Source organism: Gavialis gangeticus, unplaced genomic scaffold (assembly GCF_001723915.1).
Source record: "Gavialis gangeticus isolate Ggan-Ray unplaced genomic scaffold, GavGan_comp1, whole genome shotgun sequence".
Classification (NCBI taxonomy): Eukaryota; Metazoa; Chordata; order Crocodylia; family Gavialidae; genus Gavialis; species Gavialis gangeticus.
The window spans coordinates 11,244,602-11,264,676 of record NW_017729008.1 but is presented as its reverse complement, the minus strand read 5'-3'; the positions used below and the strand labels follow the sequence as shown (position 1 = coordinate 11,264,676).

Here is a 20,075-nt window from a genome sequence, read left to right as displayed (position 1 = left end):
CGGGCGGGGGGCTGGACTCGATCTTCCAAGGTCCCTTCCAGCCCTAATGTCTATGAAATCGATTCGAAAAGATTCAATGATTCGAACATAGACATAGTTTTAAATGTTTTTTTCTCCCAGAAGCGGCTGCAGCGATCCACCATTGCGGGATTGGCCGTGGGGTTCCCTCTGCACGACGAGATCACCTGTGGGGGCACGTGCCCCACCTGACAAATGCGGCACCAGTCACCCATGACTGAACACATGCTTGTTTTGGCAGCAGTTTAATTATAGACAGTGTATTTAATGAGGTTTCCTTGTATGCAGTTACAAGATGAGGGTTTTTTCCCCTCATGCTTCCCGTGGGGGGGGGGGGGGGGGTGAACCTCGTCTTGTATTAGAATAAATATAGTATAATCTGTGAATATGAACTGCAGTATATTTGCCGATATTCCACAACTTAGCTGATTTTTGCTATCACAAATTAAGACTCTTAATATGAAAATACACAACAAATGTGAAACAAAATATTGGAGTCAGGCTTCAGAATTTTGGTTGGCAACAACTAATCAAAAGACTTATTACAAGCTAGCTTTTTAGTTGCAGTATTGTGGCACTCATCAATATTCCATGCCTTCTGCTTCGCTGAAAGCTGTTAAGATGCTTTCGTTCTTGTTTTTCCACTTTCTTGGCCTAAGTGCATTTCTTTCACACTGAACAACCAATTGAGTTCTGTTGGACTCTTGAGTGTATAAGAAATACTAAGTCTGACCTTGACTCTGAAAGAGACTAATAATGTTATGCATGTGCAGACCTGAGATTCTGCATGTTCCCATAGCTTAAACTGCTTCTCAAAGCACAGTATAAATAGGGCTTGTAATACTCTCTCTTAATTTTGCTTGACATTTGCCAGTAAGCCTGTTTTCATTTCCCTTTAATTTTTCCAATATTATCTGTTTGGGCTGAAATTTTACATGCTGAATGTCTCTTGAATTTTCTGGAAATTTTTCAGACAAAATGGTTCAAACATTTCTAATAATGAGATGAGGAGGAAATGAATTATTTTGCCCATTTTAGAAAAAGGTCTGTAGTTTTGTTTGGTTTTTAACAGATCCAGTGCCCCTGTTCTTTAGACCAAGGACTTGAAAGTTGGCTGAACCGTGACTTCTGAATCAGGGCTTTGGCTTTTGCTGCACTTATGTAAATTGGCCTAAATTTGGCCAAGTTCTTAAGCTTTTGGGAAAATAATCATTCTTTACATGTGCTCATTAGAGACTTCTTAGATTTTAACAGCTATAATTTCTGAAGAGCCTATCCTCACTGAACAGACCTAGACCTCTCATGGCTCCCATATGTGATCACAATGTGCAGTGACTTACTATGGTTAATTTTCCTTGCATTTGTTAATACTGATCAGATTGTGTTAGTCACAGAGGCACTGAGCTTTCCCCATTCTAGTCCAAGACTACAGAGGAAGTTGAATTTTTTTGTCATGGCTTTCCCAGGTGCTATAGGCTGGGACTGAAAAGAATAGATCAAGTCATCAGACAAGACCATCCCTGGAGGGAAAAAGAAGGTTGTGACTGGCTGTGCAAGAGTACAGGGAGCGGAGGTAGGAACTTGAACCGGAATGTGGGAAAGAGGAGGCTAGGGACTGGAAACCAGGCAAGGAGGAGCTGAAACTGGGACTGGTTGAGCTGAGAGATTGCAACTTGAGAGTCTGTGAATAGAATGCAGGAGTAGAGGGGGAGCGACTGGAAAAGGAAATGGGATGAGAGTAGACAACTGGAACAAGCTGAACAAGGCCCTGGGACAAGGACTGAGTGTTGGGAGAAATGGAATTGGGGAAACATTAACAGTGAGTTGCATTGTGTTTTAAAAATCAGGATTGTCTGGACATAGAGATAGGAACAAAATTACAAGGGATTGAGGCGGGGGGAAGGACCTGGGCAAGAAGCCAGAAGGGTTCAGGGGGCTGACAGTATATGAAGAGCCTGTGGAAGGAGATGAGGAAGCAGTCTGAGAGCCACTGTCTGAGACTAGGGATAAGGAATTGGGGCAGGAGTGGTAGAAAATGGGACTAGCTGGTCAAACAATTTAGAACCAAGGGGATATAGTTTGGGAGGGTAGGTAGGAAGGGAGAGAGTAAGACCGTCTGGTCAAGGACACTTGGACAAAGAAGCAGGGTTGGTGAAACAGGACTAGAACTAGGATGGTTTGGCAGGGGAGTGCAGCGAGTGTCAGACTTTTGGGAATTGGGCAAAAGAGTTTGCCCATTAGGTCATGCTTTCTCTAGAACCTGGAATGAATCTTCATAAAGATATTATAATCGTTCCTCTATCAGTGGTAAACATGTGAAACATCAGTAGTGTGACTTTTTCCCCTACTAATGCTGATCTGTAGAAAGGATAATAACCTTCATTGTTACCAGCTACTCTATTAGTTTAAGTGGCAGAAATCTCTGTGTTAAATCTGAAGGTTTCAACCTGATGATGAACCATGTTCAAATTAATATGCTTGGACATGATAGAATTTCTGGGGGGTTTCAGTTTTCTTGTTTAAAAAATCCATGAAAATAATATTATTAAGATTGCAAAGTCAGGCACTCAGAAATTAGGAAATGTCATAATTTAGGTTGTCTATGCAACCTTAATTCTGGCTTAGAATGTGATTTATGTAATTAAAGGCTATATCATGATGCATCTGCACAAACAGACTAAATTAAGCTTGCCTCTGCAGTCATCCATTATGATAAAGTCTTGAATTACATGTTCACATACTATTTTTTCCCTGGGTTTCCTGTTTCATTCAGTGTACTGGATGAAATTGCATAGAGGATGAATCAGAGTTATGTAGTAAACTGCTGTCTAAAGATTCCTGCTTTATTTGAGAATAAAGGGAGGAATTTGGGAGGAATGTGGTGAATGAGGTACAGCAGTGGTCTCCAAAGTGGGGTGCACGCACCCCCAGGGGTGCGCAAGACGATCCATTGGGGTGTGCAAAGAAAATATTAGAACTTGTATTTTTAGTTATTTTTTATCTAAAAAAATAAGAAAGAAATTAAGCTTTACTAATATTTAATATACAGATTGACACTGGTGCCCTCACTCAGTCCGTATGTTGGACGGTCACATGTCATGTACGGTACGTGAGGTATCCTGAGGGAAGAAGCGTTCGTTCACTTTCAGCATATTGCAGTTTACGTGTGCCCGGTTAAGTGGATTTACAGATTATATTATCTAGTTTTAACTAAACTAACCCTCACAAAATGGACAAGTGGCTTAAAAAGATTCCTGCAAAGAAACTGAGGATTAAAGATAATACTAATAATGCGAGCACAAGTGAACAGCAAGAAAATGGCAGAGCTGACACTTCTCCTACTCCTAGTACGAGCTCTTTGTCAGCCACATTACAAGGTAAAAACTAAATAATATTTTTTTAGTGAGAGCAAAAAGGTTTTTTGTACCATTAATAAATAAAATAATAATTTTTTTTTAAATATTGTTTATTTCATCTTTATCTCATCTGTTTTTAATTTCTATTTTTGTCTATGTTTTATAATGTACATAATATGTTAGTATAGTAGTACATATATATAATTTATAAATACATAAATATACATATATTGGGGGGGTGTGCTCAAAAATTTTTTACTGATAGGGGTGCGCTATCAAAAAAGTTTGGAGACCACTGAGGTACAGGATTGAAGTGAGAGAATAAGGATAATTTTAAGAGCCTGGCTTGGTACTACTTGGTGCATTTGGGTATAGATAGGCACGACCTCCTGTCCTTTCTAGCAGTGGATCTATTGGAAGCATTTCCAGATGCAGACTTCCTGTCTGAGCCTTTCATTGGGAAGTGGGACTCAGAAATTCAGTATCAGCAGAGATTATTTTACTTGTTCTGAACCTCCCCAGTTAGTTCCTTACACACAGGCCCTCAGAGTTTCACTGATATGAGTGCCTTAGACTTCTAATTTAATTCTTTGAAAGAATGTTTTTGGAAAATAAGAATTCAAGAACGGCTTAGGAAAGGACATAGAAATTAAATTCCTTTGTGCCAGTCTACTTGCATTCAAAGGTTCGGTGAGCACTTTAGTTTGTTGTGTGTCTGCTGTTCTTCAAAAAAGCAGCCAGGTCATCATCATCCCCATCTTTAAGAGGGAAGCATCTTACAACTGTCATTACTTTCTTTCAAGCATGTCTTACATCCTGTGTAGGGTTAGCTCATGAATGCATCCTTAAAAAACAACAGGAAAAATATACCAGTGGAAGTTAAGCCAGTTTGTGTGTGTTGTGTCCACTTCTAATCTAGAATACTTTTTGCTTAATGTTAAAAGACTATTACTGATGCCCCTGCCAAGTCATGGTAAAGTGCCATAATAATGCTGTTGTACCAGTGTAACATATACCAATGCACAAAACTGACATGTTATTCTCATGTTAATAACATGCCTTATGTCCAGAAGTTGTACTTGTCTTTATTCATTTTAAATTAAATAATAGACTTTTTATATTTTTTAAAAGAAAAATTTAGGTCAAGTTTAAAAAAATGGAGAACCTAACGTGAAAGCTGTCTTGTTCCTTGTTAAGTTCAAGTAATTTAATCAGGTATCTAAATGGGGTTACAGGAACTTTAATTTTAGGCACCTGTTGTTAAAAAGAATTGACCTTCATGATGGGTCTACTGGAACTACAGGATAAATTAGTAGGTGATCTTGGTCCTGTATATTCCTTAGCACACCTAAAATAAAGAATGTTAATTGCTTTGTGTAATGAAGTTAGATTATATGTAAAACATTTTTATTTGTTAATAAAGACAATTTGTGAGTGATAATGAAACTGGACAATGCTAAGAATACATCAGTTAGATTTACTTAAAAAGTAACTTTGCCTGATCAATCACAAGAAATTTATAGTCACTGCCTGTCAAACAGGTTCAAGAGGTTTGTTTTGTGCCCTCAGATATTATTACCATGTAGCATTCCAAAAAAAGTCATGAAAATTAATATACTATTCACTCTGGTTGCCTTCTAAAATGTTCCTATCCGGTGTTTTCACAACTGTCTTTAAAATTACTGAGTTCCCATACAAATTTTTTTATTATGCTATAACAAATCACATGGACATATTCACCATTGAACCTGAGGTATGATGGAGCTTTCTCTCCTAATAACCTTCTCAAAGTGATACACATGCTTATAATTGTGTGCATACTTTTAAAGCTCTCTGCTCTTTTGGATCTACTATTTAGTATTAAGTGGTTTGGTGGGGGCATATACATTTTCTGCCCAAAGAAGACTTTACTAAATATAGTCAAAGTAAATTGCTACATCTGACTGAAATTTTTTATTTTTTATTCTATTTTATTTTTTATCATCAATTGCTATATCTGAAGATGTAAATTTACACTGACTGCCTGTCTTGCAACCATACCAGCCAAGTCTCTGGCTTCTTTACTCTTCATTCCATCCAGGAAAAGCACACACTAACTGCAGAGACTTCCTCAGCCTGACGAAAGGTTTTTAAACCTGAAAGCTTGCTAAGAAATTTTTTTTCCCAACTATTTAAGTTCGTCTGATAAAAGATATCAGACGAACTTAAAAGTTAATAGAACTTAAACAGATATCAGACCCAAGGAACCTTGTCTGCCTACATCAGACGCATATTTTTTCCCAGGTTTTTATTTTTGCTGCAATCAATTACCCTTTTCTTCTAAAAGATATTGGGGCAGTGTGTAACGGGTTCTAGCTTTCATCTAATTATTTATCCAGTCTTTCTTAGAATCAGATTCAGACCTGCATGTTGCAGCTGCACACTATCGAAATGCAACAGGCCATAGAAAAGTATATGAAATCACAAGGCCAAACTATCTTTGCATCATTCTTCCTTCTGTTTTAGTCTTTGATAATGGTGTTTTTGTGGTCATGCATTCATAATCTAAGACGACAGGTAAAGTAACATTAAGTAAAGTGAAACATGATTTATTGATAAATATTTAAAGTGGCCTACATATTAAGTTGCTGAAAATAAATCAAGTTATTGGTTTTACTTCTTATTTTACTTTCTCCATAGAAAATACTTTAAAGTAAACCAAGATGAATATTAAAGGATAACTAGGATTTCTATGTTTTGGTCACTAATCTCATGAAATTTGTTTTTGATGTCAAATGATCACAGGTTGGGGCAAACTTTTCTTCGTGGGTGAAAGCCATAGACTTCCATGCTGTGAAAACCTACTATACATATAATACTTAAATAAAAAATGTCATCTCAGTAGTTACCTGTTCAAGTAACTGAAATGATCAGCTCCCAAGAGCAACCTGCCATGTCCAGCATTTTCTGTGAGACTAAGGAATGCAGAAGGCAATCTAGTTAGGGATGAAGCAGAGAAGGTAATATCTTTTTTAACTTCAGTCTTCACAAATAGGGGCAGCTACCAGATGATAAATGTAGTTGGCAGCAGAGATGGGGAAGGATTAAAAAAAAAAAGGCCTAGAGCAGTGAAAGAACAGGTTAAAGATTACTTTAAAAGCTTCAAGTTGGGTACTGAAGGAATTGGCTGAGGTAATTTCAGAGCCTTTGGTTATAATCTTTGAGAGCTCATGGAGGATGGGTGACATCCCAGATCATTGGAAAAGGGCAAATATAGTGCCCATCTTTAAGAAAGAGAAGAAGGAGGATCTGGGGAATTGAATACCAGTCAGCCTGACCTCAATACCCAGAAAGGTCATGGAGCAGGTCTTCAAGGAATCTGTTGTAAAGCAACAAGAGGAGAACAAGATGATCGGGAATAGCCAGCTATGGATACAACAAGAACAAGTCATGCCAACCTGATTTCCTTCAGTGACAAGGTGATAGGCTCTGTTGAGGGGGTAGAACAGTAAATGTGATATACCTTGACTTTAGCAAGGCTTTTCACATGGCTTCCCATGATGTTGTCATTAACAAGCTAAGGAAATAGAGTAGATTAAAGTACTGAAAGGTGGACGCACAAGTAGCCGGATCATCAGGCTCAGCAAGTAGTCACCAATGGCACAATGTCTAGTTGGGAGGAGGAATCAAGTGGAGGTTCCCCAGGGGCCTGTTCTGGGTCCCTTTTTGTTCAGCACCTTCATTAATAATTTGGATCATGGGATTGAGTGCACATTTAAGAAATTTGCTGATGGTACCAAGTTGGGTAGCATTGCAGACATTGTGGAGGGTAGGGCTATGATTCAGAATGATCTGGATAGACTGGAAGATGAGCTTCAACAAGGACAAATTCACTTGGGATGGAATAATTACACACACAAATACAGACTCGTGAACAATTGCCTAGGTTGCAGTACTTTAGAGAGATGTGGGGGTTATAATGGGCTGTAACCTGAATATGAGTCAACGGTGTGCTCTTGTTGCAGGAAAAAAAATATTAAAAAAAAGGAAAAAGGAAAGAAAGGAAAAAGGAAAAAAAAGCCAACAACATACTAGATTGTATTAACAAGAGTGTTATTTGTAGATCAGGGGAAGTGAATGGAAAGAGTCCAGCACAGAGCAACAAAAATTATTAGGGACCTGGGAAGCAAGACTTATGTGGAAAGGCTGAAAGAGCTATGGTTAGTTAGTTTGGAAAAGAAGAGACTGAGGAAGTATTTGAAGACTTAATTTTAATCCTTCAAGAGCAATTATAGAGAGGCTGGAGACAGGTATTTCTCAATGGTCAGACAGGATGAGAGCAATGGCCTCAAGCTGTAGCGGAGGAAAGTTAGGCTGGAGATTAGGAGGAGCTTTTTGACTATGACGAAATATAAACTAGATGAAAGTACTGTAACACAGATATATAACTGGTAAGATTGCTGCGCTCAACATGTAATCACTGGCTCAGTGTCCAGCTCAGAGAAAGATTCAAATGGGGTTTCCCAGGGTCTGTCCTGGGTCCAGTATTGTTCAGCATCTTTGTTAATTATTTGGACAGTGGGGATTGATTGCACACTCAGTAAATTAATGACTGACAACAAAGTGGGGGAGAGTTGCAGACACTGTGGAGGGCAGGGCGAGGAGCCATAATGACTTGAATAGACTGGATAAAGGACAAGTGTAAAGTCATGCACTTGGGATGGAATAACCGCATGAACAAATGCAGTCTGGGGAAGGGGATTGCCTAAGCTTCAATACTGCAGAGAAGGATCTGGGGTTACAGTGAACCACAAGCTAAATATGAGACAACAGAATGCTCTTGTTGCAAAAGAAAAAAGAAAAAAAAAACGGACAACTTCATACTTGGTTGTGATAACAGGAAGGTCATGCGCAAATCAAGGGAAATGATTCTTCCACTCTATTTGACACTGATGAGGCCTCACCTGGAGTACTTTGTCCAGTTGTGGGCCCCACGCTGCAAAAAGAATGTGGATAGTTTGGAAAGAGTCCAGCACTGAGCAAGAAACATGATTAAGGGACAGGGAGGCAAGACTTATGAGGAAAAGCTGAAAGAGCTAGAATTATTTAGTCTTGAGAAGAGAGCCTGAAGAGGGATTTGATGCAGTCTTCAATTACTTGAAGGGTGATCATAGAGAAAATGGAGATGGATTTTTCTATGGCCAAATCAGACAGAACTAGTTGTAGTGGCTTTAAGATGCAGTAGGGGAAACTTAAAATGGAGATTAGAAAGGACTCTCCAGTTATAAAGGTAGTCAAGCACTGGAACAAGCTTCCTAGAGAACTTGAAGAATCTCCATCCCTGGAAACTCAAAAGCAGGTTAGATAGATACTTGGCTGGGATGGTTTAGTCGATGCTGATCCTGCTTTGAGCAGGAGGCTGGATTAGATGACCTTGTGAGGTTCCTTCCAGTTCTGCTTTCATATAATCCTAATATGTGCAGTCTCATAGCAGTCCAGCTATACTGAGGATCAGGAACATGAGAAGGGATGTGATGCATTTGGTTATCTGTGCAGAAGGCTATCTTCAAGCTAATGCAAGCACTTTAACCTGCTTGGAATCTGGAACCATCTCAGTGGATACCTCCACTACGTCCCTGACATTGATCCCTCAGCAGTATTTAATTCAATCAGATTTGGTCTCTGTGTGATCTGTTAATGTTTCAAGAAGATACTCATCTAAAAACCATTTGCACAGCACCAGAAACTAGATTATTTGTAGTTTTCCTGAACTATTGTATAGGGATACTGGTTTATTTACTTCTGTCTCCTTGTCTTCCTGTCCTTCAGTCTGTCTTCTTCCACAACTTCCTTTCCACAACTGCCTTCTTTCCATATATTCCACAACTTCCTTCCTTTCTCCTTTCTTCTTCCACAACTTCCTTTCCACAACCATCCTTTCAAGCTGGCTATGAAGGATTGTTCACTTTAAGAGTTAACCCTCTCTGTCAGTATCCCCTTTCTCCAAAAGCTTATAGGTCTGCTGTCCCAAGGCTTCATAGTCAACCCTGCTCCAAACATATTCTAGTTCAAAGCTCTGTGATTGCACAGTTTGAGTTTTTAAATAAAAAGGGAAAACTTCCTTGAGTAGTGACTCGAATACATATGGGGCAAAGTTTGGAACAATGATGAAAGCAAGGGGCCATGAGGCTCCATCTTATTTCCTCTCTTTGTTGCAGTTGGTACATATCAAATGACAGTGTTGAATGTAGTAACAGATATTTGGCAGTTTATTAGTGGTGTCAGATATTAGCATGCATTCTAATATAATAAAGGGCTTAGTCCGTCTGTCTGTCTGTCCGTCTGTACCACTCCTGGAGCACTCTGATTGGCTACTGAAACAACCAATCAGAGTGTTCCAAGAGCGTGATGGACAGGAGGCAGGGGTGGAGCACCACCACAATGGTGAAGACGGAGTGTGGGGGGTGAAGCCGGCACCGCTGCCCCAGCCCTTCACCCCCAGCCCTGCTCCGTGGAGGTGGCAGTGGTGCGGGTTATGGGCAATTTACTAGTAATCTTATAAGAGAGTAGAGAAATTATTGGTCCATTTCAAGAAACTAGAACCTCTTGGAATTGCAGCTTGGTCAGACCTTTTCTTAATTTTTTTAAAGTCAGTAGATTCTGTTATCCATTCTAATTGGCAGTTCATTATTGTAAAATGATGTGATAAGCTTCAATAGTTACCATTTCTCAGTGATTTCTATCTGTTCAGTGTGCAAGCAGAATGATGATTTTTGTTGTAAATGTGGGCCCCTAGCCTTTGAATTTCAAGCTGAATTCTTTCTATATGTTGTAATTGCCACTAATGAAAGTTAGATTGACTATGTTATACTGTCAGTTATACATGCTCAGTTCCATTTCAATGAACTTTCTAGGAGCTGCTGAGACTCTTAAGCAATTTTCTTAATACTCAGAAGTTTGCCTTCAGATTTCTTTTTCATTGTTACTGTAAGTCCCAGAGAAATTTTTTTAAAATGGAAGTTCCACAGTGCCTGAGAAAACTGATCATAATTGATACTGAAATGGCATGCACATTCATGTTAATGCTTTGTTCCATAACAGTGAATGTTCATTTGACTTTAGGACTCTCCTAGACAAAAGAAACTGTCCTCTGTTCTAGTCAGGAAATCACCTGATGTTCTCTTCATGCACTCTTCAAGCGTTGCAGTGTATATGCAAATGCCATCTCAAATGTTGCAATTACATGTTCTGCCTAGTTCAGTGATTTGAATTGAGGCCTTTTAATCATTGTGAGCCCCCACCCTATTACAGGAACAAAGAGCAAGTGAGAGCCATACACAGTATATGGTATATGGAGTTAATGGTGTAAAATTAAATGGTTAGTTTCAACCGAAGCCTTGGTGGAAGAGATTTTCCAACTAAAAATCCTTCTAGTGTGATAATCCAGCTACCTATGTGGTGGGAGGGGAGACTTTGTAATTTATAGGTAAAAACAGGATCCTTAAATAATAATAAATATTCAGTTGCTGTTTAAAAGACAAACAAATGTACAGGGAATTGAATTTGAATTTTGGATTGATACTTTTCCCCCCCCAGAAACATTGTATATTAGTCCACTAATATCCGCTAACGTATATTATCTTTCTGTTTATTTGTTCACAGAAATTAAAATTAACAAGGTTTTTTTTTGGTTGGTTGTTTTACAGGACCCAAATCAATTTCACAGTAGCTATTGATTTCACAGCCTCAAATGGTAAGTTTTCAAATGTAGCTTCTTGTAAAATAAGGTGTGATATTTAGTTTGAGAGCATGTTTTTGAGTACTGTGTACATATTTATATACATTTATTTTGTAGCTTAATGGATCATTAGTCATAATCCTGCAGTGCCTGCTGGCATCAGTTGTGATCAGAGCTCAGTTGTGCAAGGCACTGAACAGAGTGAGAGAGTTCCTGCCCTGAAAAGCCTATATTCTAAATAGACAAGACAAAGTATTGGGAGGAAGACCGATAATTCACAAGCAAAGTGTTCAGTGTGACAAGCTGTAATTCTGTATTTGTGCAATTGATTTTGGGTTTCTTTTTTAATCATTTTGGTGGAGTATAGCTGGGAGGGAGAGAACAGAAGGATGTAATTCTAGGTTGAACGAGTCTGAAGTGAAAGATTCCTGAGAGGAGTGGGATGGAGGAAACTGCCAAGCAGAAGAGAATTTTCAAGATTGATTCTGTATTAAGCAGTCAAACGCTGATGATGCTTTCAATGGCTGAAGGTCCATGTTACAGCTGCTTGCTGACTGAGTCAGTTGGTGACTCTTCTCAACCACTGAAGCTTGGAAGAAATAAGCTGCTGGGGCAGAGAGGAGAAACTGTGTGGATCCTGGTGCCATTGAAGAGTGGCATGTTTCCCCTGCATTTTTAGTCATAACTGAATATTAGCCCCCTTTGCTCCCTTCTTTATTCGTAAGTCTATATAATTAATCTCATGAATTACAGTGTTCTACTTAATTGTTGCTCAGGAGACATAGGATACATGTTTAAAGTCACACTTTGCTTAATTTGATTTTATTAGTTTTAACCTGACTTCAGTGTCCAGTATGTAAAATGATCATATTTTTTTTGAGCAATATACATATGAAAAGTAAGTAAGTAACCAAATACTTGATCCTTTTACTTGAACTAGTGCTGTCAAACAGTTTGAATAAAATCATTAAACCATACCAAAATAGGATAGTCTGTAAAAAAATAAATAAATAAATAAATATAAATAAATAAATAAATAAATAAATAAATAAAATCAGTGATTCATACAGTAGGTTACATGCCAGTTTGTCTAAATAATATTATTTGACTTAAACTTTTAATATACAAACATTGAACTGGATTCCAGCAGACTATTACTTCTCTCCCTTACATGTCCTAGAGAACATCCCTTGTCTCATACTTTGCAATGTATGGTATGTTTAGTGAGAGAGATCCAGTGCCTTACCGCTTTCTCACTTCAACCTGGGGATTGTTGCTCCTTGTCCTGGAGCTTTCAAAGATAAAATGCCTTCTTAAGCAGTAAGCTCTATTGGGACCCAACCAATCAAGACTGACCAATTCCATCTTACATGTCTATTGGAAGTACCTACCTTTTCTCCCCAGGAAGGGCTGTTGACATGTGGAAACTATTGTTCTGTTGAATTGCATTCCCAGCTGGATTGGTAGTAAGGTAAATGAGATCTTTGTTTCAACAGGTAACCCTTCACAGCCCACTTCACTGCACTATATGAACCCATACCAACTGAATGCCTATGGCATGGCACTGAAGGCAGTAGGTGAAATCATTCAAGACTACGATACTGACAAAATGTTTCCAGCTCTTGGTTTTGGGGCTAGGCTGCCTCCAGATGGAAGGGTATCCCATGAATTTGCTCTGGTAAGAAAATACATAGGAATTAAACATTTTTATAACTATTCTACTATAGCCCCCTCTACACATTACAGGTATCACACAGTTAACTGGTTCTTGCACAGTTACCTTGAGACCAGGTACACATGCAGTGTTTATTATGCCATAAAACAATTCAACCTGCTATAAAGTTAGACCTGGAAAATGTGTACTAACTTTATAACTGGTTGCTATTGAGCTTTCATTTGCACATGTAGAAGGGTTTCCCCTGTAGTTGGGAGCCCCATCAGCTGACAAGGCTCCCAGCAGCAGGGGTGCACCATGCTCAGTCCAAGCTGGGTGTCCTACAATTAAGGGGACTTTCAGCCCCAGCAGCTGCTGACTCTGAGTCCTGGCAGCACCCTCCAGCTGTAAGGACCTAGAGCCCTGCAGCTGCAGATATGGAGTACCAGCAGCATACTTCCCAATGCCGGGACCGAGCCGTTTATGGAGCCCCTGGGGGCTGTGAGATTGCTCCTGCTGGTTTCACATGCCCCAGAGGGTGGGAATTCACAACAGCCATGATCTTCCAGCCCTGGGGGCTTTACCTGTAGGTATATGTGGAGTGGGGTACATGGGGTGGCACCGTGGCTGAAGCCTCTGCAAGTCAGGGGGCAAGGGGTGTGAGGGGGCTTCCAGATGCAGAAGTTTGCTTCTTGCTGGCAGAGGGGGAGCCCAGAATCAAGCTCTTCCTGCACCAGCAATAAGGCATGATGGGTTCTAATAAATGAGCACACAATTATACCTCCTGCCATGCACATATGGCATAGCAGGAAGCGCAATCGTTTGAATCGGGCAATAGACCTGCCCTTTACATGTAGAGGGTCCCTGTGTCTAACGAAGATTGTTTTTGTAGTTTTGTATATATGAATTCTTTTTAATATGGTAAATTTTGAGTACTGTAACACAGGGATGTCAAAGATATATATGGAGCCTTATAACATGGCCTATGGTGCTATCTGTGGGTTTGGATTGGACTTGTATACCGCATGTGGTGTCCCTCAGTTAGCCTCAGTCCCATGCACAACACATAGTGAACTGGGCCAGTTCAAGGCATGTGCTGCATGGGGCCTGTCTGTGGGCCCAATCAAGTCCTGCACCACTTGTGGCCCACAGGGCCTGGTGAGTTTGATATCGCTGCTGTAATGAGTTTGGAGTTTTGTCTGCGGTATATTTTTATAGTTGGAACATATAGGCAATGAAACAGCAGAAAATATATCAGCTGCTGGAACAATTAGCTTTCAGGAGGAAATCAACTTTCACGATCCAAAGGAGACGGCTCTAGGAGTCCTCTTCCTCACCAAGTTATTGACAGGCAGCCAGATAGCCATGGTTGTTTAAATACAAAAAAGCAAGGAAAGGGAATCTTCCCTGGACTTAGCTGCAGCAGCTTGAGTCACAGGTGATGTGCTTCCAGGCCTCCACTTTGAGGATATACTGAACTGAGGATATGCTGCTTGGGCTGAACTCCAAACAGATCCTACACGCTTCACCTTTCTTCTTCTCTCCAACTTGGGAGGAGCCAAGTGTCTCTATTATGACAGGTGATCACATCAGACTAGACTAAATGGCCCTAGAAATAATTGAATAGGATGTAAGAGAAAATGAATGAACCAAATTTATAAATTGCCATGCTGCTGGCTAGATTTTTAAATTTGCACATTTACCTGATACTGTGTTTGAGTGGAATGTAATAAAACTGACTGCATTTTATGTAGTCCAGAGAGCTTTAGCTAATAGATTTTAATACTAGTTTCTTGTTGGGTCATTTTTTCCCCCTGGGCAGCACTTTTCAAATCAGTAAACTTAGGGCAGGTTCCAGTTTTATGTGTCTAAATGGCAGTTACCCAGCCACATAACTGCTATTTTTGGGACTTACAGATAGTTTTGGATTCTCTTATGCCTACTGGCAAAACAGAATTGCCTGCCTATGTAGGGGTCTCCCCTGTTCTGCTTCTGAGCCCAATGCTCTAACCACCAGGCTACAGGCTCGTCCTGTTTCCAGCTGTTCTTTTGAAGCTGAGAGACTGCACCTTGCATTTATTATTCATTGGGTAAAAAGGATAAACAGCACTGCAAAAGTTTGTCCCACTAGGAACAAGGACCCAAGCTATAATCCAGAACTGCATCCCATCCAGGAAATCAAGCATCTCATTGGCCATGTCTACATGAGACGCTTATTGAGTAGCATTGTGTGGCACGAATCATGACACAATGCTACTGCAAAGTAGTAATGAGCTACTCTGTAGTTGGCATCACCAAGAAGCCATGTGGGGACACTGCTGCTCAGAAATGCTGGTTACCACTCAGTCATTTAGTAGTTGGGTATGCAAGTACTAAATGACTGCACAGTAGCAACTGCACAGTCAGTGCCTCATGCAGATGCAGCCACTGAGTCTCTGCCATGTTCCCTTTCTTGGCTATACCTGTGTCCTCTCTTGCCTGCTCATAGGGCCAGCTTTAATAGGAGGTGGGAGAGGGCCCTACATAATACCTAAGATGTGGCTTGATGATTAAAGAATTACGCTAAAAAGCATAAGGTGCAGATTCAAACTTCCCCTGGGGGAGGAGGTCTGGTATCTCTGGCTCCTTTTCCCTGGATAATTGCTCTAATTCCTGTGCTAAAACATGGGAGGGTCCCTTTCCTTCTCCCCTCCAGTATTAGCGCAACTACAATATTGCAGTTGCCTAACCTTATGTGTATATTGTGGCAAGTGTATAGCACCACATACCTCCCCAGAGTACAGCCTACTGAGCATGGTTAGTAGCCATGTATGCATACGTAATGGCACTTTTGCAGCTGCGTAGTTGCAATTTAGGATTCTGCCTTCAGTATATGCTTAGACTGCAGTTGAAGGTGTGATTACAGCATGTGGTAGGCATGCTCACATTAGCTTTAATCTAGTTACTCTGCAGCAGGAAAGTAAGGTGACATGGCCTCACCGTGGGCTATACTTATCTGCCAGTGAGTGGATATATACTGTGATTCCTAGCTGAAGTCCATGCTGGTATGTCTTCCTATTGTTAGCTAGATTAAAGATAGTATTAGGTTTCCTTACATCAGCTGCAATTACACACCCTAAATGCAATGCAGACATATCCTTGGTTGTCAGTTTTCCAAGAACCACACACAAACAACAGTTTAAAGTTTTATAAATTAGATTTGACAACAGATGTTCCATGCATGTACTGAATATAGCAAAGTCTTGAAAGCAACTGACCTAGGACAGTATTAGGGCAAACAGTCATTAAATAGCACAATGAAATCGCTAAAAATCCCTATTACATTTGTTTGTCATTATTATATTTTTTCTATATTTCTAATGCATTATTCACACTTTAAATAATTCCCCAAAGAGTAAGTAGTAGATTTTTTGAGGCAGCCCTATTAATATCTTCCTGCTATTTTTAGTTTGTCTTGAAAAGGACTCGTTTAAATATCCAAAGCAATTAATTACTCAGAAGTTTTTCTTTGAGATTTCTTTTAGGCCACTTTACTCGGTGGTAACCAAGAGAAACATATGTGCAGCATTATTTATTTAAAATGCCAAAATGTAGTTCCTTGAGGTATCACTGGAAAAAGTGCAGACTCAATAAAGGAGCTTTCAATTTTTTACCTTAAAGATAAAACATAACAAAATACAATCTCAAATGTATTTACACTACCTTTGGTAACCCTGGAGGAGAGAGAGACTGTCCAGATGGCTGCTCCAAGTGTCTGTTAGCATTTCTGAAGTTCAGCTACTTTCTCAGTGGCATTAAGGATTTTTTGGATAGCACTGGAGGTCTTTAAAGGGTTTTTTTGTTTTTTTTTTTGTTTTAATCATTTCCAGAATTCTGTTTTTGTATTTGACCTTATTATTCAATTAAGATTTTCCCTTTAATTCAGTTTATTTTAATACTTTAATGCTGTTGCAGGTTAGTTTATAATGTTCAATATGCTTTTTCTTCTTTATGTCATGTAAATTACAGCATCTCTAGAGTGCAAAAATAGCTTCAAAAGAATGAAATGCACAATACTTTATAGTTCCTCTACATCCAGCAAGTATATAAATTCTTTGCTTAAATCAGATACATTTCATTTCATATCCTTCAGGATTTACAATAGAGTGAGTGAGTGAGTGAGTGAGTGAGTGAGTGAGTGAGTGAGTGTGTGTGTGTGTGTACCCCTATACTACACAATATGAAAAGCCAGGTGGGCCCTCTCCTTCTGTTAGGAGTGTGCTGACTGTATCACCTGGATAGAGCTTCTCTGGAGATTTAGGAACACAATGACTAGTTTGTGAATGCCAAATGCCTTTAGGTAGGATCTAAACATTAAAATGTACATCTTGTTCAAAACGGCAGATGTTGCTGTCTTTTGCTGTCCATTCTGATAAAAGTGCTTGAATACATAGAGCTGCACTGAAACTCTGAGATAGGACTTTGTGAAATCATACATTAGGGGAAAGAAATATCAAACTTGACTTAAAACACAACTACATCATATAAATCCCTTTTTGAATCCTGGACCAGTTGTTTGGCAGTAGTACTGCTTTACCATCTTGACCGAGGACTGTAAGTAATCGAAACACCAACTAGTAAAATCAACTCTAGTTTGCAAGTAAAATAAAATATCCTGTAACTGCTAGACTTGAAGTTTGATCTGGAACCTTGACCTGGGGTTTTATTTATTTATCTGTAATACAATATTAAATTGGCACCTCATTGGACTGGGTTAGAGACATGTAAAAAAAACTGTTCATAGAGCTTAGAGTTGTATGAGCAAGAAGACCCAACCAGTTCAGTATAGTGAAACCACAGGTCCCTTTTGTCATCTTTGTGTTAAGTCCAACCAGACTCAGGATCAGTTTGCTCATTCAGAGCAGAATACTGAACAAGCATTTCAGCTAGCACTTTATCCATACATCAGGATATGGCAATCATATTTTTCCTTATTTTTTTAAATAAGAAATTAAGTAACAAAATACTCTGAAGCATGGATCATAATATGATTACCTATTGGTTTAATGTCTCAGATGCACAAACAGTTCAGTTAAATACTGTCTTAACCCTTTCGCTGAATTGTCTGATACTGCTTATGTGATATTTGCTTCATAGTATTTCAGTTATTCATCTTTTCAAATTTTCCTTGGTTTTGTTTAGAATGGAAACCCTCAAAATCCCTACTGTCATGGAATTGATGGTGTGATGGAAGCATATTACAGGAGTCTAAAATCTGTACAGCTTTATGGACCAACAAATTTTGCTCCCGTAATTAATCATGTAGCAAGGTAAGTCTCACAATAGCGGTTCTGGAGAAACCAGATGGATTCACATTATATTGCCAATATAACTATTACTTGAAAAATATTAACAGCAATGTTATAATAACTAAATGTATGATTTTTCAATTTTATCTTGAAATAGTTAAACTCAAAAGCTAATTTTCTGCTCTCATGCAATCCATGTAGCGTCTCCTTATATTTTGTTTGTCAGATATAGTAATTCAGAGTTTTCTTATCATACTATTACACAAATGCATAGTATGCCCACATCTTGAATACTGTGTACAGTTCTGATCTTTGACTCTCAAAAAAAAAATGTAGCAGGGATGTAGTAGAATTGGAAAAAGAACAGAAGGGCAGCCAAAATGCTCAGGGTTATGAAGCAGCTGCCATACCAGGAGAAACTAAGAAGGCTAAGACTCTTTCGTTTGGGAAGGAGCAGGCTGATGGAGGATATGATAACAGCCTATAAAATCATGAAGAATGGGGACAAAGTGAACAAGAAATTGTTGTTCACTGAGATGCAGAATACGCAGTAGGAGGCGCGTTTAAACCTAACATGAGGAAGTATTTTTATGCAACTCATAGTTAACTTGTGGAAATCATTGCACAGGTGGTAGAAGCAGATAGCTTAGCCAAATTCTAAAATGGATTAGACAAACTCAAGGAGAATAGGTCTATTAGTAATAGCTTGAATTTGCAGTGAAGTAGGTTTAGGTTGGACATCAGGAAAAGCTTCTTCAGTTTGTGAGGCATAGCAAGGCAGTGGAATAGACTGCCTAGGAAAGTTGTGGACACTCCATCACAGGCGGTGTTCAAGGAGAGGTTGGACAGCCACTGGTTGGGGATGATTTGATATAGCTATGCCTATGTTCTACTATGGGTATTTTAGGTGCTTCTGAGCGTTGCTGGTTATCCCTGCCCCCCATTTCTGCTACATGTTAGGATGTTTTTAAGCCTCTCTTAGAGGCATTGGGTATTGGCTGAAGCCAAGGCTGGGGATTTTGACTGACATGTGTCATTGTTCCTGCTGGGATGAAAATTAGAGGCTCCTGCCTAAAGGGTCTTGCCTCTCTGCTCAGGGTCAGACTGATTGCTATATTTGGGGTCAGAAAGGAATTTTACTCTATGGTCAAATTGGTATGGACTGTGGGGGGGTTTGCCTTCCTCTGTAGGAGGGTGGGGGATGGGTGGCCTACCTAGGATTTCTTGAATGTATATTAAGAACCTTTTACAGAAGCAGGATATTGGGTGCTGTGGTTCCCCTGGTTTACCTATGGCAAGTTACAGTATTATGTCTTGTGTTGCGTTGGGGTTGACAGTAGTCTTTCAAAAACTTTATATTAAAAAAGTTTCAAAAATGGATCATCCTTCCTTAGGCAGGGTGTTGCACTAGATGACTCTGGAGGTCCCTTCCAGCCTTACTTCTCTCTGATTGTAATGATTTCTATTAATAGCTCTTAAACTAAATAGTTGGAAATGTTCCCTATGGCTTTTCTAAACCAATATTGGTGGATGAGAAGAGTGATGAATAGGGGATAGATCACTCTAGACAGATCTGAGTCAGTTCTCTCTCTCTAAAGCATCGACTTCTGCCATTGTCTGAGACAGGATGCTGGGCCATGTGGACCATGGATATATCCCACTATGGCACTTATGTTGTTAACCATCCATACAGTAACAATAGAGATCCTCATTTCATCAGTTGCACTTGGTATCTCTGAAAAAGGTCTCCTCTGTGCCATAATTTACCCTTATATAAGAAAGCTTGATCCTTGTCTGAGCCCATTTGTGTCACTCCTGCAACACAAAGACCTTGGAAATCTTTTAGAGGTGGTAGCTGCAGATTCTCTGGCTGTGCTAAAGCTGCCTTAGTGTAGCAGGTTTGGAAGGAGGTGTGGCTGAGAATATGTTGTGATTGTACTGTACCTGCCCTAGAAAGTATAAGAGCTTCCACACTTCATTAAAGCCAGCATAATTTAGAATAGACCTTCATAGATTCATAGATTCATAGATTAAGGGTCGGA

General features: G+C 39.4%; 1 protein-coding gene across 2 annotated transcripts in view; it reads left to right on the top strand.

The window, feature by feature from the left end:
• Nucleotides 1–20,075, top strand: part of CPNE8 (copine 8) — a 181,983-nt gene that overhangs the window by 119,404 nt on the left and 42,504 nt on the right. For both annotated transcript variants that reach the window (XM_019509385.1, XM_019509386.1), the window contains exons 12-14: nt 11,060–11,106; nt 12,588–12,769; nt 17,927–18,054. In XM_019509385.1, coding sequence (XP_019364930.1) covers nt 11,060–11,106; nt 12,588–12,769; nt 17,927–18,054 — 357 coding nt within the window. The remainder of the gene's footprint in view (nt 1–11,059; nt 11,107–12,587; nt 12,770–17,926; nt 18,055–20,075) is intronic.